General features: G+C 45.0%; 1 protein-coding gene across 1 annotated transcript in view; it reads left to right on the top strand.

The window, feature by feature from the left end:
• ITGA5 (integrin subunit alpha 5) overlaps positions 1 to 4,484 on the top strand; it is a 148,759-nt gene extending 144,275 nt beyond the window's left edge. The window contains exon 30 of the mRNA XM_082244586.1: positions 4,301 to 4,484. Coding sequence (XP_082100712.1) covers positions 4,301 to 4,384 — 84 coding nt within the window. The 3' untranslated portion in view covers positions 4,385 to 4,484. The remainder of the gene's footprint in view (positions 1 to 4,300) is intronic.
• Positions 4,485 to 21,072: the final 16,588 nt, after the last annotated feature.

Below are 21,072 nucleotides of genomic sequence, written 5' to 3' on the forward strand. Positions count from 1 at the left end.
TGTTTTGTTTTTTTCCGTCCCTCAGGGTCGACTGATATAAGGGCTTGAAGCCTTTCAGGGCTTCTTCTCCTGTCCCCAGACCCCTTATAGCCTATTTGGGGCGGTACAAGACCTGTTCCTTCAAGGGGTGATTGTCCAACCGATTCTGTCCTCGAATGTTTTCAGGGTTTTTACTCAAACCTGTTCACAGTTCCCAGGAAGGAAGGCAAAGTGCGTCCAATCCTGGACCTCAAGGCGCTAAACTGCTTTGTGCTGATACAGAAGTTCAGAATGTAGCTCATTCAAATGGTGGTGGCATTTGCTCGCCTCTATCGATATTAAGGATGCCTCCCTTCACATTCTAATATGTGCCAATCACCAGCGTTTTCTCGGCTTTGCTGTGGGAGAGGAGCATGATCAGTTTGTGGTGTTACCCTTGGTCTCGCATCTGCTCCTCGGGTCTTCACAAAAGTGTTAGCCCCGGTGCTAGCTTTGCTACGCCAATGGGGGATCGCAGTACTGGGCTACGTAGACTATCTCCTTCTGCGAGCAGAGTCTCCCTCTGCTCTAGTGGAGAACCTGGAGATCACAATACGAACTCTGCCGGAGTTCGACTGGATTATGAATTTTCAGAAGTCTGCTCTGGTTCTGTCCACAAAGCTGGACTATCTGGGCCTGACTCTGGACTCAGCCTTAGCCAGAGTGCTCCTTCCTCTGGACAAACTCCAGAAATTGCAGGCTGCAATTCACCTCCTTCTGTCCAACAAATGGTCATCCCTTTGGACTTGCATGCAGGATTGAGGCAGAAGGGATTACGGTCATCTTAGTGGCTCCGCACTGGCCTCGCCGGGCTTGGTATGCTGATCTGGTCCTGCTGGTTACCGACGTTCCTTGGCAGCTTCCTCTCGGAGGATTTGCTGTCCCAAGGACTGATCTGCCATCCTGCTTTACTGTTCCTGGCTTTGACAGCTTGGCTGTTAAAATGCCAGGTGCTGAAGAATAGGGGTTTATCTGAGTCGGTGATTCCTGCACTGTTGAAAGCTAGGAAATCTAGCTCTAGGAACATCTACCATCGTACGTGGAAGACTTACATTGCTTGGTGTGAGTCTCTTGGGGTTCTTCCTCGCCCCTTCTCGGTGGCTCGGATGTTGACCTTCCTTCAATGGGTTGAACAGAAATTGGCTTGGAGTACCATCAAGGGCCAGGTGTCAGCTTCGGCGGTCTTCTTCCAATGACCTTTGGCCACACACTCCCTGATGCATACCTTTCTTCAGGGTGTCCGACATTTTGGTTCCTCCAGTACGGGCTCCGATGCTGCCTTGGGATCTTAATTTGGTGCTTTCAGCTTGACCGAAGCCTCTCTAAAAATATTTTATCCTGTTGATCGCCTGATCTGGGGATTCACAGGAATAAGGTGGTTCTTTGCCCCCTGTCCGTCTTTCTTTCCAAAGGTTGTCTCTGATTTTCATTTGAATGTAGACATTGTGTTGCCTTCCCTGTGTACCAGGCCTAAACATCCAAAGGAAATAGCCTTGCATGCCTTAGATGTGGCCCGGGAAATTAGGGTGTACCTGGCAGCTATGGAGTCTTATAGAAAGTCAGACTCTTTGTGCTCACGGATGGACCTCGAAAAGGGTTGTTTGCTTCCTCTGCAAACATTTTCAGATAGATCAGACAGAGGGTAGTTCAGTCCTATTCCATCAGGGGGTCAGGTTCCTCCTTTCCCTGTTAAGGCGCACTCTACTAGGAAGCTTCGTGTTTCCTGGGCTTTCCGTCATTAGGCGTCAGTAACGCAGGTTTGCAAGGCCACCTGGTCATCGGTGCACACTTTTACAAAGTTTTATAAAGTGGATGTGTTGGCATCTGCGGATGCTTCTTTTGGCCGCAAGGTTTTGCAAGCTGCTGTTAAGAGGACCTGATTGTATTTGAGGATGTGTTGTTTTTTTTCAGGTGGGCTCCAGTTGTTTGGTTGACCTCCTGTTGCCTGGTTGGCTAATGGTTAGCCTTGGGAATTTTTTTGTTGTTCCCACCCCTCGTGTTTAACACTATTTTGGGGTGTACCAGTGGTTATGGATATCAGGAGCTGTGTCCGTCAATGAACGAAAGAGAAAATTGAATTTTTGACTTACCGTAAAATCCATTTCTGCTATGTTCATTGACGGACACAGCACCCACCCCTCTGTGGAGTTGTAATTCTCTTGACACTGCTTGTAACAAAACAAAATGGCTATAGTAGAGAGAGGGATTATACCCCCCCTAGGACTGCCATTGGGTGTAGCCAGAATTATTTTCTGCGTAGTGTCCTACTCCTTAAGGGGGCAGTATACCCCCATGGTTATGAATATCAGGAGCTGTGTCTGTCAATGAACATCAGAGAAATGGATTTTACGCGAAGTTAAACATCCCATTATTCAGGAGACCCTACACATAAACTAGAAATGCAAAAATGATGCTAAGGGTGTGCTCACACTAGGCACAATTGCCTTGTACTATGCCTGAGCACAATTGTCTTCAGTCTGCCTGTGCTCACATTGTGCCATGCCCAAGCATGCTTTCTACATTCACACTTGATGGACTCAACCACCCATGCGTCATCTGTACCATTTCTACCTGAGTGGGCACAAATGGATGTAATCTACTTCAGCTGAGTTCCTTTCTTGGGCACAGTTACCGATCGCACATATGCATACCATTCCAGAGACATGTGAGTGATCGCTCTAGTCAAACTGGACTTTTGGGGTTTAAACATGCTTGGGCATGTTACGTACACCTAGTGTGAGTACACTTCAGCTCTGGAAGATTTTAACCCCTTCATGACCAGGCCATTTTTTGCTATTTAGCACTGCACTATTTTAATTGGTAACTTCGCAGTCATGTAACGCTGTACTCAAACTAAATTTGTATAATTTTCTTTTTTTTCACACAAATAGAGCTTTCTTTTGGTGGTATTTGATCACTACTGGGATTTTTATTTTTTTACGATCTAAATGAAAAAAGACCAAACATTTTGCAAAAGAAAAAAACTTTTTCTGCTCTAAAACCTATTCCATAAAAAAAAAAAAAAAAAATTAATTTTCTTAATAGATTTAAGCCAAGATGTATTCTGCAAATTTGAAAAAAAAAAAAAAAAAAACCCAATAAGTGTATATTGATTGGTTTGCGTGAAAGTTATAGTGTCTACAAACTATGGTATATGTATTGGAATTTCTTTTTTTTTTTATACTAATGACAGTGGTCAGCGACTTATAATGGGACTGTGATAGTGCGTTGGACAATCTGACACTGATGTTGGGGGGGGGGGGGGGGGGGGGGAGGCGAACTAAATAACTACCACTGACCTCACCAGTGACACTAATACAGTGGTCAGTGCTAATAATATACACTGGCACTGTACTAATGACACTGGATGGGAAGTGGTTAACATCTAGGGCAATCAAGGGGTTAAATGTGTGCCGAACAATGTTTTACTGTGTGCTGTTTTTACTTAGCAATGTGTCGGTTTTACCCCATGCTTGTCAGGGAGAAAAAAAAACGGCATATCGCTACGGTCTGTCTCTCTACTGTTTGTGTGTTTGTGGTTTACCTACTTCTGTCAATGAGCTTCTGTCAATTGCTAAACCGATCAGCGGGTTCTGGTCATAAATCATTGCCTGGGACTTGCTGATCGGCTTGTGCTCTAGTGAATGGTAGCTCAGTCGGGGCGATGGGTGCGCATTTGAGCGCTTGCTAACCAAAAATACCGAATTACATACATGTAAGTAATTTGGTGCAGCGGGGCCGCCCTACCGCAGTATAAGTGCAGTGGGTGGTCTTGAAGTGGGTAATGTGTTGTGTGGCATTTATCCATTTAAAAATGTCAACAATAACCATAGCGATGTAAATTTTCAAGGGAATGATACTTATTATGAATTGCTTACTTATGAATTTAAGTACCCGAATGGGTTTAGGAATTTTTTTTTTTTAATACGGTCTAGAAAACTGTTTTAGTAAATCAGCCCTAAGTACCAACCATATACGCATAAGTCTTTCATCTAGTCAGCTGACCGTACAGTCTATGCCAGCCACGCTGCCTGCCATGGGTCTACGCCTATTTAAATGTTATATATTCTATTTAGTCATATCTGCCATATGAAGAGTAAGAAGTATCATGAGCAAGTAAATACTTGGCCTAGAATAAGAAGCTAATATAACTGTCCACAGTGAGAACTGCCTTGTCAGTTAGTTCTTATAGGATGACTGGTTGGTTAAAAAAAAAAAAAATTAAACAAATTGTTCACAAACATCTATGTGAAATATTTTTTCTTTTTCTTTCTGCATTTAGCTTGGCTTCTTTAAGCGCTCTTTACCATATGGAACTGCTATGGAAAAAGCTGAACTCAAGCCTCAGGCTGCCTCTGAGGCCTAGACAGATCTACAGCCTTATCCCTTGCACTGCCAAAGAATCTTCAACAGGGAAGGTGAAAGAACAGTTGCAGCTCATCTTTGAAGTTGACACTACAATGACTGGGAGGAAGAAGGAAAAAATGGCACGTTCTCACAAATTTCCTCTAAGTGTTATTAAAGAACCTTGTTACCTTGAGGACGTTATGACTGAATCGCTAAGGCTTCTACTGAGGGCGAACTAGTTGAGGTCAACAAGTGACCCTATTTTGAAGGAAATATAAAATCATTACTTTTTCTTAAGACCGTCCAAAGCAAGAATGTAGGTGAAAATTATGCAGGCTTATCCTGAACTAAACCACTTTACTTGGTGCTGGCTTTCACCTGTTTTTTTTTTTTGGTTCACTTACAAAATTTCCTCCAAAGAAGCAGCATTCAGGACTTGTCAAACTCCTTGGCCTCCCTCACTGTAATGCCTCACCTTCTCTTTGCTCCAAATGACTGGGACTCTGAAAAAAGAATAACAAGTGACTGTATATTTGTTGACCGAAACGTTGGACCTGCTTCCAAATTCTGGGGGGACTTGTTTTTTATGGAAACTGTTTTAATCTAAATTGTATTTCTCAAAAGAAAATTGTTAACTTATTGAGCTTCAGGCACATAATGTTTGTGCAGTTTTATGCAAATTATATAGGGATAGAGAAGATTTTAATTGTAGTACCTGAGTTTGCTGTGCCCCAAGAGCTGACAATCTGGTTAAAGCTGATAGGAAGCTTGGTGATCTAAACAGAACTCTAAGAATGTAACCGTAACGAGAAAATCTTTAATTGGATGGCACATTGGTAAAAAGGTGCAAATCCCAAATCACTGCTAAAAATTTTTTTTTTTTTTTTTTTACACTACATATTTGGCCAAACCGCTGTTTTCTATCTCTTAATGTAACTGAGTATTGCAGCCTATTAACACGTGCGGTTATCTCTACTGAGGGTCTAAGTAAATGTGCTTGGAAGCCTGTTTTTGCAGAGCTGTTACCAAAGCATAGCTTTAATCAGATTTTATGGAGCTAAATCTTTCAGGGACAATTTTGGCATGGCACTGCCTGCTGAATACAGACCAGTTTGGCTGACACCTCAAGATTTGGGGACTGAAGACTCAGGGGGTGTGTGCTACAAAATGAAGCTCTTCAAGAGGGCTTGAGATTGGTTGCAGGGGCAAAAGACCTGTGACTTTTTTTTTTTTCTAATGTACTATGTACCAAGCACCAAAGAAAAGCTAGAATCCAAGGATTTCACACCAAAGTCACAAGTGCCTTAAACTGTGTTGCAGCTATGGGGTCATTTTATGTACCTGACTGAGCACTGATCTTGTTCTTATTTGCAAAACCTCCTAAGATGACCACTGCATTGCTCAGAAACAGTCAGTACATCCTGGTGCTTTTTGTGTTGCTTGGTTCCTTACCGTAAAGTGTTATAAACACATGAACACGAGGGCTTTGCTGATATTTAAAATGTGTTGCAAGTGCAATAATGTGTTGTAGCTATTTTATTAAATATTTTTTTTTTACTATGTAATGTGTATGAAGTGGGATATGGGGTTGGCTATTAAGTGTTTTTTTTTTTTTTTTTTGTGTTTTTTGTTTTTAATATTAAAACCTCTGAACCACTTTAGTGGCAGAATTTGCACATTACCTATGATAACCATTTTTTTGGCTTTTCTATCCATTTTGAAGCACTGGAGGATCTGGATTGCCCTTGGGCAGCTGGCAAGATCACATGTGTTATGAAGAATAGCGACAAGTAGCTAAATACCTGAAGTGCGTTCTTCAGCTTGACTCCCTGAGCCCAAAAACCAAGTAGCCTCTTTATATCTCCTTCACTTTTTTTTTTGTACAACTGGGAAGAATAGGCTTACCTCACAACTCTTGGCCAGAATTGTCCACCAAGGGGTAGGGCTTGCTACAAGCCAATATTGCCAGAACAGCGGCAGGATGATTCCATTTCATAAAAAGGGTTTGGTGTGTGTCTAACAAACCATGTTGCGTTTTTTTTTTTTTTTTTTTTTGGGTTGTATCAATATTTGGGTTTTTTATGTATCCAAGTACTAGGAAAAATCTGTGCAAGGTATATTGTACTGGGCAGAAGGGGTCATGCTGGAGGGGGCTTCACTTTTCTCACGGCTTTAGAAATGGTCTTGCCAGCTCATCCGTTGAACATAAGACAAATCTGAATTCTGCAGTCTCTACGTCTGATTTGAGGCCATCCCTCTGGTTCGGGTTGCTGCAAAAGTAGATGGAAGTAGTAGCTAGTCACATCAATTTGACTGGTTGATCATTTTAAAGATGTTTTGCCACTCATCCAAGTTGCTTTCCTAAGTATGCTTCCCCAGCATTTATAGCCAAATGGACAACTCTGTCACCTTAATCTAATTACCATGGAGTGTGTGAACATTCCAATATGTCCAATACAATGTTCCATGGTGATTGGATTCAGGGGACGGTGTTGTTCGTGTGGCTGTGAATACTGAGGGTATGTTTGGACACTCGTTAGAACGGATTATGCTACTTGGATAAGTGGTGTAATGTCTGCAACATTGTAGAACCAATCCAGTTATATGTGACTAACTAGTATGAGTCCAGCCATAACCTGGATAAATGAGAACATTCACAGACCTGTCGCTACAGACTCTGCATAAATCAGATGTGTGCTTGAATAAACGGATGAGTCCGAAGAATCCTTTGCAGAGTCTATGCAATGTCCTGTGGGTGGAGGGTGCCCAGGAGGCTTCATGTTGCCTCTCCTCATATTTGCAGCATAATACCTGGTGGCTGAAGGTCTTCCTGTTTGATGTCCATCCCCCCCATACATAGGAGGAGCTGGTAGTTTATACATGCGGCAGTCTGATATTGGCTACACATAGCTATATTGAATACAATGGCTTTTAATAGAACACTAATCAGTTTGTCTTCCCTTTATATATAGCCAACCCTGTGCGGGGCTCATAATGTAGGAATGTCCTATCTGGTTGTACATTTATCAACTATGCAAGAACAATTCCATTTGTGCTCTTACAATCAGTATTCCTGTGTCTGTACTTTTTTTTTTTTCTCCCATATTGGGTGTTTTTGTTTTTTTATTTTTTTCTCTTTTTTATTTTTTTTCTGCTTTTGTCCTGAGGATGATTTCGGTCAGCTCCTTTTCTGCTGGATCAGACTGGTATGAGCTGAGCTATTGGAAACGGAGGTGACTAGTCACCCAAAAGGATTTAATATGTATTGTCTTTCTGTGTGTTACGAGGGGGGTTGGCTGCCTTTCTCAGGGGTATCATACTGTAATAAAACTTGTAAAACAAACTGTTGTGTGTGTGCGCGCCTTATTTTCTTGTGTCCGTAGGCAGAACAGAGAGCTCAGTTAATGGATTCTTTACCATGCCCCAACATAGACTGCAGACTTGACCCTATATATCTGTGCTTTGACAGCCCCCTTGCTTTTCCAGCTGTCGCTGCGCCTGATACAGCCCAGCGGCAATCCTTTCTATTTTAAAACCTGCCTATTCACTATTTTTCTTTTCTTTGCTTTCCTACTAGGCTTCCCTTCCAAACACTCCATTTTTAGACCTGTTTCTCAGAGCTTTGTGATCTTCTGAAATGAGAAAAAGTAAGCTGCTCCTCTATTGCCTGTGTTGCTGAAGGGGCAGGCTGTGCATTGTGGAAGGAATTGTGTGGGGCACTGATTGCAATGCCTTCAGGAAGTATGGAGGCGATTTGTTCATTTGTGAAGTGCTTCTTTGAAAAGAGAGAGAGCGATGATAGCTCTGTGGAGAAGACCAGACTGGCACATTAATTCAGACTGGATAGCTTTCTGTTAAATCATTAGGATTTTGCTTCATACGGATGATCTGCTTTGACATTGCATTTTTATGCACCTTTTCATGCTGTGCAATAATATACATGTTCGCTGCATTTACATTTATGGGCAGGCATGGCATTCCCTTAGCTTTTTAAACCATGTACAATATACAGTACAATATACAAAAAGCAGTCCTGTTAAACATAATAGGGTAAATTTACTACAGGCAAATTAGCTGTGCACTTTGCAAGTGCAGTTTCTCCAAAACATAGGAAATGAGGTGAAACTTCACTTTGCAAAGAATACCAAATCACATGCAAGTAATATTAAAAAAACAGCATTTTCTCTATCGTTCATTGGCGGACGCAGTCTCTGATCTTCATATCAGTAGGGTTATACTGCCCCCTACAGGTGTAAGATACTAGGAGGAAAAAAGTTCTGGATACGCCTATGGGCAGTCCTCAGGGGATATACCCTCTCTCCCTGCTATAGGATGTCAATTATAAGCTGCCAAGTCAGGAGTAAGGACCAAGTTCCTTGCTGAGATCTCTGGTTCTGGCAAAGTTTTTTTTCCTTCCTACATAGTTTTTTTTTCTAGTTAGCTTTTTCTCCGGATTTTTTTCCTGTGAGATCTTCAATCAACAATACTTGATCTGGGCGCGGGGCTGGATATATAGATCCAGTAGTCACCCCAGCCGGCAAACAAGCGCGCGCAGACCTTTAGCTCTAAGCTGGGTCAGCCACGACCTAGTCCCATCAGTCTCAGGTCGCATACGACAGTGTCTAGGCCTGAGTCGCAGCGTTCCTATTTGGCCGACACCCCCCCACTTCGGCTGAGAGTGGTTCTGTCAGGAGATGGTGCCTGCCTGTTGCTGGTATGGTGAGTAAATGTGTCCCCCCTCTTCCCCTGGTGCGTTTTGGTGTGGAAGTGGGCCCCTCCTAAGACGGTCAGACCCTCACAACCCCAGATTCCCCTCTGTCCTATCACGCACCCCCACCTAACTGCCCCCCCGTCACTACTAGGGGCTATTGGGATGTTTGTGACTACTCCCGGGGGCTGGGACTGAGCTTCAGGCCGTAAGTGGGGGGGGCGGGGTGCGTGCCGTCAGCGACAAACGATTGTGCGCGGGGGGGGAAATCTACCTGTTACTCCAGGGACCACCTTCCAATCGATCCTGGGTACGAGGCTGGGGGACCCCCAAGAGGGTCCTCAGTAGCTCTGCAGGCCACTATTTTCTTGTAGCCACATGTGTGCTGCATGATTGGCGGCCATCTTGGTACACCCGCGCCATTTTTCGGTGGATTTCTCATAGGAATCACTGAAGGGGAGTTCCTGGAGGCGTTGTTCGGGGTGAAGCCCCTCCCTATACCCTGGTGCTGATCTTCAGATCTTTCCGTATCGAGATCGCTGCTGACACGTGCTGTGCAGACTTTCTGGGCCTCCTGGTGCATCTTTGGTGTAGGGTGGGGAGTCTGGGGGGGGGGGGTCTCTCTCTCTGCTGGGGGTCTTCAGTGTGCTCTGCCTGACTGTAGCACGGTGGGATGTTTTTAAAAAAAAAAAAAAAAGTTTTCAAATTTTTACTGAGGGGCTCCTCTGGTGCAACATGGACCCCACCTGACCCCTTCATGGAGGCTGCAGGGCCCTCCAGATCCCAGCTATCAATAGATGCACTGTTGGCGGTCCTGCAATCGTTTGTGTCCTGGGTGGAAGTGGCCTTTAAAGGACGAGGTGCCAAAAAACATACCCCGCCTCATCTGATGTCTCAGATTTTGAGTTGACTCAGCCACCGCAGATGCAGGTCTACTCCCTCGCACCCTATCTCCTGACAGTGAGGAAGACATTTCTACCTCCATCACCGCACAAGAAAGGGCATTGGTGGACGCACTGGTTGTATCTGTGACTGCTACTGAGGCGCATATTAACGTTTGGCACTCACAAGCCATCCAGAGCGGCAAAGGTTTTTCCCTTTCCTGCATATTTTGACAACATGCTCAAAAAAGAATGGGACCGCCCAAAGCGTTCCCCTGGGGTACCTAAAGCGGATTGCTAGACGCTACCCTTTTGAGGAGTCCCTTACAAAGTAGTGGACTGTGCCACCTACGGTGGACCCCCCGGTCTCAAGGTTGAATAAAGCTACCCTGATCCCAGTGGAGGATTCCCCACCCTTTAAGGATCTGGTGGATAGAAAGGCGGAGTCTGTGGCCCGCATTATATTGTATATGGTTGCCCTGGTCTTGCAAACATTGACCGGATGGGCTAAGTTACTACGCCGTGACATGGAGGGGAAACCTCTTCCTCCTGCGTTTGAGGAGCCGTTAGACCAAATGGTGCAGGGTCTGCAATTTGTTTGTGATAAAAAAAAAAAACAGAACAAGCTGCGCTAAAAGTGACAATGGTACATATAGATGTATCAAAATAATGTGTCAAAATAAATGATGTACCTATAAGTGCATAAATTAAGTCCTTGTATTAAAGTACAGTCCCAAAATAGTGATAGGAAAATATTGTGATAAACGAATAAATAATGTGCTGTCCTCCACCGCAGTGCTCCAATCACCATAACATGCAATTAGGCTTACCAGATGGCAAACGGTATTAAGCCAATATACAGCCACTAATTATGGAGCAATATATTGATTCCAACAGGATATCCAGCCCGAACGGAACACCAAATAGGACAGACGGTGCCACAGACCATACAGGGCAGCAGGCGACACTCAAAGCAATACTCCAATGACAGTCTTAAAGGTCCACATGGCTCAGGGTATCGCCCTAAAGAAAAAGGATATAGCTTCATAGTGTGAATCATTAAAAACACTTTTATTAAGTAAAAAAGAGAAAAACTCACATTCAATATAGAAGATACGCGCTTAAAAGCAATAAGCGAAGCCGGCCATCTTCTATCTCAACCCGTCCTTTCCGGATTGCGTGGTGACGTCAGCACTTCCTGTGATGAAACGCGTTGTGTCCGGCGTTCTGACGTCACCACGTTATTTATTCGTTTATCACAATATTTCCCTATCACTATTTTGGAACTGTACTTTAATACAAGGACTTAATTTATGCACTTATATGTATATCATTTATTTTGACATATTATTTTGATACATCTATATGTACCATTGTCCCTTTTAGCGCAGCTTTTTTTGTTTTGTTAGCTTATTTGGTGTTATCTCACTTCATGCTGCAGCTGGTTGATTTATATTAGCGTGGTTACACATTGCCACATCCAATTTGTTTGTGATGCCGTGCTAGATACTGCTCCTGTATTGGGCCGACTGTCGGTTTTGGCAGTGGTCCTCCGGCGTATACTTTGGCTAAAGTGCTGGTCTGCGGATCAGACCTCAAAGAAGGCCTTGACTGATCTGCCTTTTCAAGGAGATTGCCTGTTTGGGGCTACCCTGGATGACATTATCAAAGGTCTCAGGGGGTAAGAGTACCTTTCTCCCACAGGCTAACAAGGGTAAAGACCCGCATCACAGATGGGGGCCCTCCTTTTCAGCACACAAGAAGTTTTTTCGTCCTCCAGGGTCAATCAATAAGGCAAACCCCTTCAAGACTCCCTCGGGTGGTTCCAAGCGACCCAGATCTGGCAAACAAAAATTAAGTTTTTCTAGACCTGAGGACAAGACTGATTCGGCCTGAAGGTGTGCCCTCACCCGTATCTAGGGTGGGGGGATGTCTTTGCTGGTTCCCGTACCTGTGGCTATACTGGATACAAGACAAATGGGTTCACGAGGTCATACGGTTTGGTTACAAGATCGAGTTTCGATCCGACCCGCCGGTAAGGGTTTTCCCTTCCAATATAAGACTGTCCCCGGATCGCTTGCTGGCACTCTCTGGGGCAGTACAGGACCTGGTACAACAGGGAGTAATAGTCAGGTTCGGTGTGCGGAACGTTTTCAGGGCTTTTATTTAAACCTGTTCACGGTCCCCAGGAAGGAAGGAAGGCAAGGTGCGTCCATACCTGGACCTGAAAGCACTGAATTGCTTTGTGTGAGTTCAAAAATTCAAGATGGAATTTGCACGGTGGTGGCTTCCCTACATCAGGGGGATTTCCTGGCCTACATAGACATCAAAGATGCCTACTTTCACATCCCAATCTGTGCAGGACACCAAAGGTTTCTCTGCTTTGCAGTGGGAGAGGATCACTATCAGTTTGTGGCGTTACCCTTTGGTCTCGCCTCGGTTCCTCGGGTCTTCACAAATGTGTTAGCTCCGGTCCTGGTGCTGTTACGGCAGTGGGGGATATCGGTCCTGGTTTACCTGGACGATCTGCTTCTCCATGCAGAGTCACCCACGGCGCTGGTGACAAAATTTGGAGATCACCATGAGAACTTTTCTGAAAGTTCAGAATCCACCCGAACTCCTCCAGTCGTCCCTGGTTCCTTCCATGAGACTGGACTATCTGGGCCTGACTTTGGACTCGTCCTCAGCCAGGGTGTTTCTTCCTCTGGAAAAACTCCAGACTGCTGTTCAGCTGTTGCTGTCCAGCAAATGGTCGTCCCTTCGGACCTGTATGAGAGTTCTGGAACTGATGGTGTCGTCCTTCGAGGTGGTCCCCTTCGCTCAATTCCACACAAAGATCCTCTAGAAGGAAATCCTTCTCAAATGGAACAAGAATCCAAATTCCCTGGACAATCAGATTCAGCTGAGCCAGGTGACCAGGGAGTCCCTGATATGGTGGCTTCGGTCCCCAATGCTCAAGCAAGGAAAATCCTTCCTCCCTTTATATTGGACGATTGTCACCACGGATGCGGGTCTGTCCGGGTAGGGAGGGGTTCTTGACAGGTTGTCTGTGTATGGTCCCTGGAAGAATCCAGTTTACTGATCAATGTTCTGGAGCTAAGAGCGATCAGGCTTTGCCTAGTCCACTGGACCAAGCACCCGCAGGGTTGTCCAGTGCACATTCAATTATGTCAATCACCAAGGCGACACCAAAATGTCCTTGAGGCCTTGGAAGTGGTAGGCATCATTCGATGGGCGGAACACTTTGTTCCAGCTCTCACCGCTGTTCACATTCCAGGAGTGTAAAAATGGCAGGCGGATTACCTCAGTCGACAGGCCTTGGATGCAGGGGAATGGTCCCTCCATCCGGAGGTGTTCCAGCAGTTGTGTCTTTGTTGGGGCACTCCACATGTAGATCTGTTGGCGTCTCGGATCAACAGAAAAGTGCAAAGGTTTGTGGCCTGCTCCCGGGACCTTCTGACAGACACGCTGGTGGCCCCATGGGGTCAGTATCAGCTGATGTATGCCTTTCCTCCTCTCAAGTTGCTGCCAAGACTTCTTCGCAGGATTGAGGCGGAAGGGATTCTGGTCATACTTGTGGCTCTGGACTGGCCTCGCTGAGCTTGGTATGCTGACCTGGTCAGGCTAGTCGCAGACGCTCCTTGGAGACTTCCTTTCAGGGAGGATGTACTGTCTCGAGGGCAATGTTATAGCCTTCTTTACAGTTGCTGGCTTTGAGGGCTTGGCTGTGGAAAGCCAGGTGCTGAAGGACAGGGGATTGTCTGCTTCAGTGATTCCCACTCTGCTTAAAGCAAGAAAAGTGACTTCTAGGAAGATCTATTATCGTACGTGGAAGTCTTATACTGCGTGGTGTGAGTCCCTTGGGGTTCCCCCTCGCTCTTACTCTGACTAGGATCTTGGCCTTCCTGCAATGGGGAGTTAATCAGAAATTGGCCTTGAGTACTATCAAGGGTCAGGTCTCGGCCTTGGCAATTTTCTTCCAAAGACCATTAGCCTCCCATTCCCTGTTACGTATCTTTATCCAGGGGGTGCGACACTTGGCACTGTCAGGTGCGACCTCCGTTGCCACCTTGGGACCTTAATTTGGTGCTGTCGGTTCTACAGAAACCTCCTTTTGAAACTATTCGGGAGATTCCCCTGCTTTCCTTGTTCCAGAAGGTGGCCTTTTTGGTGGCTATTACTTCTGTGTGCAGGGTGTCGGAACTGGCGGCGTTATCCTGTCGTTCTCCCTACCTGGTGGTTCACAGGGATAAAGTGGTACTTTGTCCGGATCCATCCTTCCTTCCGAAGGCGGTTTCCAGTTTTCACTTGAATTAGGACATCGTGTTACCCTCTTTGTGTCCTAGGCCAAAACATCCTAGGGAAATTGCATTACATACCTTGGATGTGGTTTGGGCATTCAGGATGTACTTGGCAACTACTGAGAGTTTTCAAAAGTCAGACTCGCTCTTTGTGTTTACAGATGGCCCAAAGAAAGGGCTGCCTGCATCTGCTGTGACTATTTCTAGATGGATCAGACAGACAGTGGTGCAGGCTTATTCAATCAGGGGTCAGGTTCCACCTGTAGCACCCTACAGGTAGGTGCTAGGCAAATGTATAGTGGGCCTTGTCTGCCTAACAGCAGAGCCATGATTTATTTTTGTCAGGGTGTCATGGCTTCCAAGTGTGCCTGCTGAGAGAGAGAGGGGGGGGGGGTGTCTTCCCACTGGTGAGGCTTCTCACAGGGCAGTGGAGGAAACCCAACCAGGGGACACATTCAGGCTTGTAACTACCCCAGAAGGCAGATTATGCCGCAAGGAATTCTGGGAGTGGGTATAAGTTTAAGGGAAGTGCGTGACTGGGTGTCTTTGGCGGTAGCAGAGTCCCAGGAGGGAGAGGATTTCTCGGGTGCTGCCTGAGAATCCAGAGTGCGCAGAGTTGAGCTGAGGGGGATCCAGTGTGCCCGAGAACCAGAGGAGAGCGAGAGGGGTCCAGTCCCAGGAAAGCCTACACAGGTCGTGAGTACTGAGGATTGCCCCTGGGGGTCTGCCTGAAGTGTTAGAGGGGACCACTCCGGAGAAGGTTCTAGGATCCAGATATCAGCTAACTGTAAAGGGGGTACCTAGGTTGAGGACCCTGAAGTGACAGAGGGGGTACCTAGTCAGGGGACCCTGAAGAGATAAAGGGGGCACCTGCAGTTTGGGCCCTGAAGAGACAGTGTACAGTGTATTGGTTGAGAGTTGCAGCCATACAGGAATTCATATCAATCTACCTCAAGCCAGTGCAAGGCTAGAGGAAGAAGTCAGTGACTTTGCAGTGCAGCAGTGTTAGAAGCTCATTATTCTATAGTCTTGGATCTTCTGGACCCAAAATCGGGGATTCAGCACTTCCTTCAAGTTACAGTGTGTTCTGAGTGTCACTGAGCTTTGGCTGGCATCAACAGACGTTTTCTGAGAAAGTCCCAAGTTGTACTTGAGCCTAAAGGAGTATCCCACTCATTCCCTTCTCTCATCCCCTTAATATAATAAAACAACGATGCTGGAGTTGTCAATGTCTCAGTTCTCACACCCAGGGTCGCAGCTCACAAGGGCTGGAGAGGAAAACGGTAACAATGGCAGACCCACATCAGGCCCAATGCCTGGAAAACCTGCAACACACCTTTTCCTGTTAAGGCGCATTCTACTCTGGCGCTTAGTGCTTCCTGGGCTTTTCGCCATCAGGCATCTGTGGTTCAGGTTTGCAAAGCGGCTATCTGGTCGTCTGTTCACACTTTCACAAAGTTTTATAAGGTGGATGTGCTGGCATCTGCAGATGCCTCTTTTGGCCGCAAAGTTTTTCAGGCTGCTGTTTAACCACTTTACCACTAGAGCATTTTGCTGTCTTACGTCTGGGCCACTTTTTGCGATTCGGCACTGTGCGACTTTATCTGACAATTGCGCGGTCGTGCGATACTGTACCCAAACGAAATTTACATCCTTTTTTTCCCACAAACAGAGCTTTCTTTTGGTGGTATTTGATCACCTGTGCGATTTTTACTTTTTGCGCTATAAACAAAAAAAGAGCGTTTGTTTTGAAAAAATAACAATATTTTTAACTTTTTTTTTATATGAAATTCCCCCCAAAAAAGATGTAAAAATCTAATTTTTTTAAAATTTTTGGCCAATTTGTTTTCTGCTACCTATGTTTGGTAAAAAAAATCGCAATAAGCGTATTTTGATTGGTTTGCGCAAAAGTTATTGCGTTTACTAACTAAGGGAAAGATTTATGTCATTTTTGGTGTTTTTTTTTTTTAACGAGTAATGGCGGCGATCTGCGATTTTTTTTTTTTGCGGGACTGCGACATTGCGGCGGACAGATCGGACCCTTGACTGACATTTTTGACACTTTTGGGGGTACCAGTGACATTACTGCAGTAATCAGTGCTATAAATATGCACTGTTACTGTAAAAATGACACTGGCAGGGAAGGGGTTAATTTTATTGGAGAGGGAGGGGTTAATGTATACCTGGTGCTTACTGACGTGTGGGGGGGGGGGAGGTGACTGTGTGAGACAAGGACAGATCGGATGTCCAGCTATGCTGAACACTCCGATCTGTCACTCCCTGTCACTCTCCAAACTGGATTCCCCGACGATCGGGGCAGAGCAGCGGCGATCGCCGCTGCTCCTCCCCTGGCCCGACTCCCGCTGTGAATGAAAACAGCGGGAGCGTGCCTCCTACAGGGGGAGGAGTCTGGCGACGTAGGTCTACGTCGTCAGACCTACAAGAGCCACTTTGCCGCAGTAGTACTACGGTACTCAGCGGTAAAGTGGTTAAGGGGGTTTCTTAGTCTCCCTTGATGGTGTTTTTTTTTTCAGGTGGGTCTCATCTTGTTGTTCTGATGAATCCTATGTTGCCTGGTTGGCTATAGTTAGCCTTGGGGACTTATTTTTCTGCTGTTCCCACCACTCATTTTATGGCACTGCTTTGGGACGTCCCTACTGATACGAAGATCACAGGCTGTCGTGAACGACAGGCTGTCGTTCATTGACATGTGATCACAGGGATCACATGTCAATGAACGATAGAGAAAATTGGATTTTTGTCTTACCGTAAAATCCTTTTCTCTGAAGTTCATTGATGGACCCAGTACCCGCCCCCCTATTTGAGTTGGGTTGGTATATTTTCTCTGACACTGCTTTGATACAAAGCTGACATCCTATAGCAGGGAAAGAGGGTATACCCCCTGGAACTGCCCATAGGCGTAGCCTGAACTTCTTTTTGCCTAGTTTCCTACTCCTGTAGGGGGAAGTATAACCCTACTGATATGAAGATCAGAGACTGCGTTTGTCAATGAACTTAAGCGAAAAGGATTTTACGGTATGACAAAAATCCAATTTTTGCTTGCACATGATTAGATAATGGAAGTCAGCAGAGCTTCCCCTCTTTTACTAAGCTCTGAAGTAACTGCATTTGCAAAGTGCCCAGTCTATTTGCATTTAGTAAATCAACACTAATGATTTTCACTATTAAACCTTTTTTCTCCCCCAAGTGTATTGAAAGAGAACTAGTCCTAACCGAACCTTTAGCAAGAATATAAAGGTTTAAAGCTGAACTCTAAACAAATACATGGGTAAAATACATATGTGGGTGCTTTTGAAAACGCCAAAGGATTGGTATTTGCTCATTCAGTTCTGAGATTTACACAGCTCTGCCACACAGCACTGAAATAATTATGTATGCTGTCACTGCTGGCCCCTTTCTGAAAACGCTAATTGTCTGGCTGTATAGGTTTTGCTTGTTTTTTTTATTCCCCTATTGGTGTCCTGTTGGTGAGATTTTCCTTAACTGCTGACAGTTGTCACTCGAACAGGTGTCCCCATATCCCCACACCTCCTATTCTGGTGACCACTGTGAAATGTGGGATCTCCTCACTTTCTGTCCTGGTGTTGGAGGGTCCCATGATCACATAGGGGTTGGTTTACTAAAGGTTATTGTACTGTTCACTTTGCAAGGGATTGCCCTTAAAAAGAGCTGCTGACTTTTTCATCCAATCTTGTAAAAGCAAATGCTGTTGTTTTTTTTTTTTTTCCTCTCTCTCTTGCAAAGTTATTTTTTGCGATATTCACTTGGCAAAGGGAACTTTCATGAAAACAGAACAGCAGGGATCTCCAAATTACAGCCCTCCCATCTGTTGCGGAACTACATGTCCCATGAGGCATTGTAAAACTCTGACATTCACAGACATGACTGAGCATGATGGGAATTGTAGCTCCTGAACAACTGGAGGCCCATAGTTTTGGGACCCCTGCCCTGGAGCATGAATCTCGTCTGCGTGGACAATGTAGAACAATTTATAACCTTATATAGGTTCTAACCTTTCTACACTGTATAAATGGACGCCACGCCATACCGCTATCAGGAACACTGTTCAGAGCATGGATAAAGGACGAAAATGCACAATAAAAAGATATTATGAAAGCGGGAAATATACACAATACAGGAACTAAGACACAAAGGGGATTTACTGTTGAAAGATTAACTAATGCTGGCCATAAATTAGCCAAAAAATTGTTCGAAAATCTGTCATTTGGTCTGATCGTTCGTTTTTCGTCCAGTTATTGGGAACAAATAGAAAATTGTTTTTAACTTTTCAGACCCGAAAAATCGAAGGAACAGTTTGGAAAATTCTGCCGAACGAACAATAAATTGAAAGGTTAATGTGTTTCTTGCCCAAACTGTTTGCACTAGGCATATAAGACAAACTGAACGAAAAACGTCCATTGAACGATTTATTGTTCTAAATTTGGTCATTACAAGATAGCACGATCGTCTGCTCTCACGGTCAATTTTGTGTTTTTTGAAAATGAGTTTGAACGATTTTTTGGCTAGTGTATGGCCAGCTTAAGATTTTACCAATTAGGCACTTTATAAAGACACTACCAATAAGATAAGGTGAAAATCTCTTACCATTTGAAAAAAAAAAACCCACTGAGCTTACAGGTTGCACCGAAGCCCTGCATAAGATTCTTACTAGGATGGCAGAACCAGTAACTGCCTTGTCTGGGAAAATGGGAGGCGGCGCTTGATGCAAACTGGAGCGAGCCCGGAAAAGAGAAAATATTGAAATCAGCAGATGGGACAGCAATAGACACAAACCCGAAAGAAAGAACTATAAATGTTTATCAAGATGGTATAGAACACCTACTAAAGCCCATAAATACCAACCAGAAAAATCACTGCTCTGTTGGAGAGGGTGTGGGAGAAACGGAAGAATGACACATATATGGTGGGAAGGTCCAAAGTTACAGAAATGTTGACAGGAAGTTCTATTCAGGAAATAACAGGAGTGAATATTCCGTAAAACTCTGAAACGTATTTATTCCATAATACCAAACTTACAATTAAGCAATATAAAAAGATGGTGACACCTCATTTAATAAATACAGCAAAATCCCCAATACCAACATTTTGGCAAGTGCAAGTGGGTTAAAAGGATAGAAATTATTTATAATATGGAAGAATTGTATCACTTTGGAGAAAATAAAACCGAACGATTTGCAAACGTCTGGAGAGCCTGGATAGAGTTTAAGTACAGAGAGATATGTATTCTGCTACATATTTTTAGTAAAAAAAAAGAAAAATCTCAGTAACCATATATTGATTGGTTTACTCGAACGTTATAGCATCTACAAACTATGGTATGTATTTATGGAATTTTTATTTATTTATCTTTCTTATACTAGTAATGGGGGCGATCAGTGAATTGGAGCTGGGCTGCGATATTTTGGGGCGGACAATCAGTGCTAAAAATATTCACTGCCACTAATAACACTGCCTGGGATTAAACATACAGGGTGCTCAAAGGGTTAGCTGTGTGCCTGCCAGTGCTTTTGTGTTAGGTTCTTTTACGAGGGAAAGAGAAGTATTCTAGTCAGTCCCCCCCCAATCATAACAGAGGCCTGGCTTGCTTACATAGGCCAGGGGTGGGTAACCTACGGCCCGCAAAGTCATCTGGTCCGGCCCCCTGTGCAGCTGAGTCTGTGTCTCTCAGCTGATCTGTCAGAACGGAGCCAATGCTTCCTGTATAGTTCCGGATCCTTTCTGACAGTCTGAGTGAGTCACAGGCGGAGTGATATCAAATACACTCCACCTGTGACCAATACAGGAAATTTCGCCTCTTCCTCCAGCGCGGCACCGCTACACTTCTAGCCAGCATTTCCCGCCAGCAGCACACACAGCAGTAGCAGCCAGAACCAGCAGTACCAGCCGGAGCCAGCAGTACCAGCCAGAGCAAGCAGTACTCACAGCAGTACCAGCCATAACCAGCAGTACCCACATTAGTACCAGCCAGAACCAGCAGTACCAACAGTAGTACCAGCCAGAGCCAGCCAGAACCAGCAGTACCACCCAGAACCAGCAGTACCCATAGCAGTACCAGCCAGAACCAACAGTACCCACAGCGGTACCAGCTAGAGCCAGCAGTACTCACAGCCCTACTAGCTAGAGCCAGCAGTACCCTCAGCAGAACCAGCCAGAGTCAGCAATACCCACAGGAGTACCAGCCAGAGTCCGCACTAGCCCCACAGCAGTACCTACAGCAAAGTACCAGCCAACAGTACTAGCCTGAGCCAGCAGTACCAGCCTGAGCCAGCAGTACCCACAGCAGTACCAGCCAGCAGTACTAGCCAGTAGTACCAGCCTGAGCCAACAGTACCAGCCATCAGTACCTACAGCGCAGTACCAGCCTGAGCCAGCAGTAGCCACAGCTGTATCCACCAGCAGTACCAGCCTGCTATACCCACCAGCAGTACCCGCCAGCAGTTCTTTTCAAAACTTACACCACAAAGAGTCGACTGCGTTCCAGACTGACAGATGCAAACCTGGAAAACCAGTTGCGAGTAGCATCATCAATACCAGCTAACATCACACACCTCACCAAACTGAATCAGTTGCAGCCATCACATTAGGGGTGAGTTAATTAAATGTTTGACCAAATATAACAGGCACACTTTTAAGTTGATAATTTTGTACGGCCCCTAAATGATTTTTATAAATACCCAAATGGCCCTTGGCAGAAAAAAGATTCCCCACCCCTGGCAGATCTCTGTTCTGTGTGTTTTACTGATGATTGACAGGTGTCGGTGGTCATCCAGTGCCT

Source organism: Pelophylax lessonae, assembly GCF_965119305.1.
Source record: "Pelophylax lessonae genome assembly, chromosome: 2".
NCBI classification, from domain to species: Eukaryota; Metazoa; Chordata; class Amphibia; order Anura; family Ranidae; genus Pelophylax; species Pelophylax lessonae.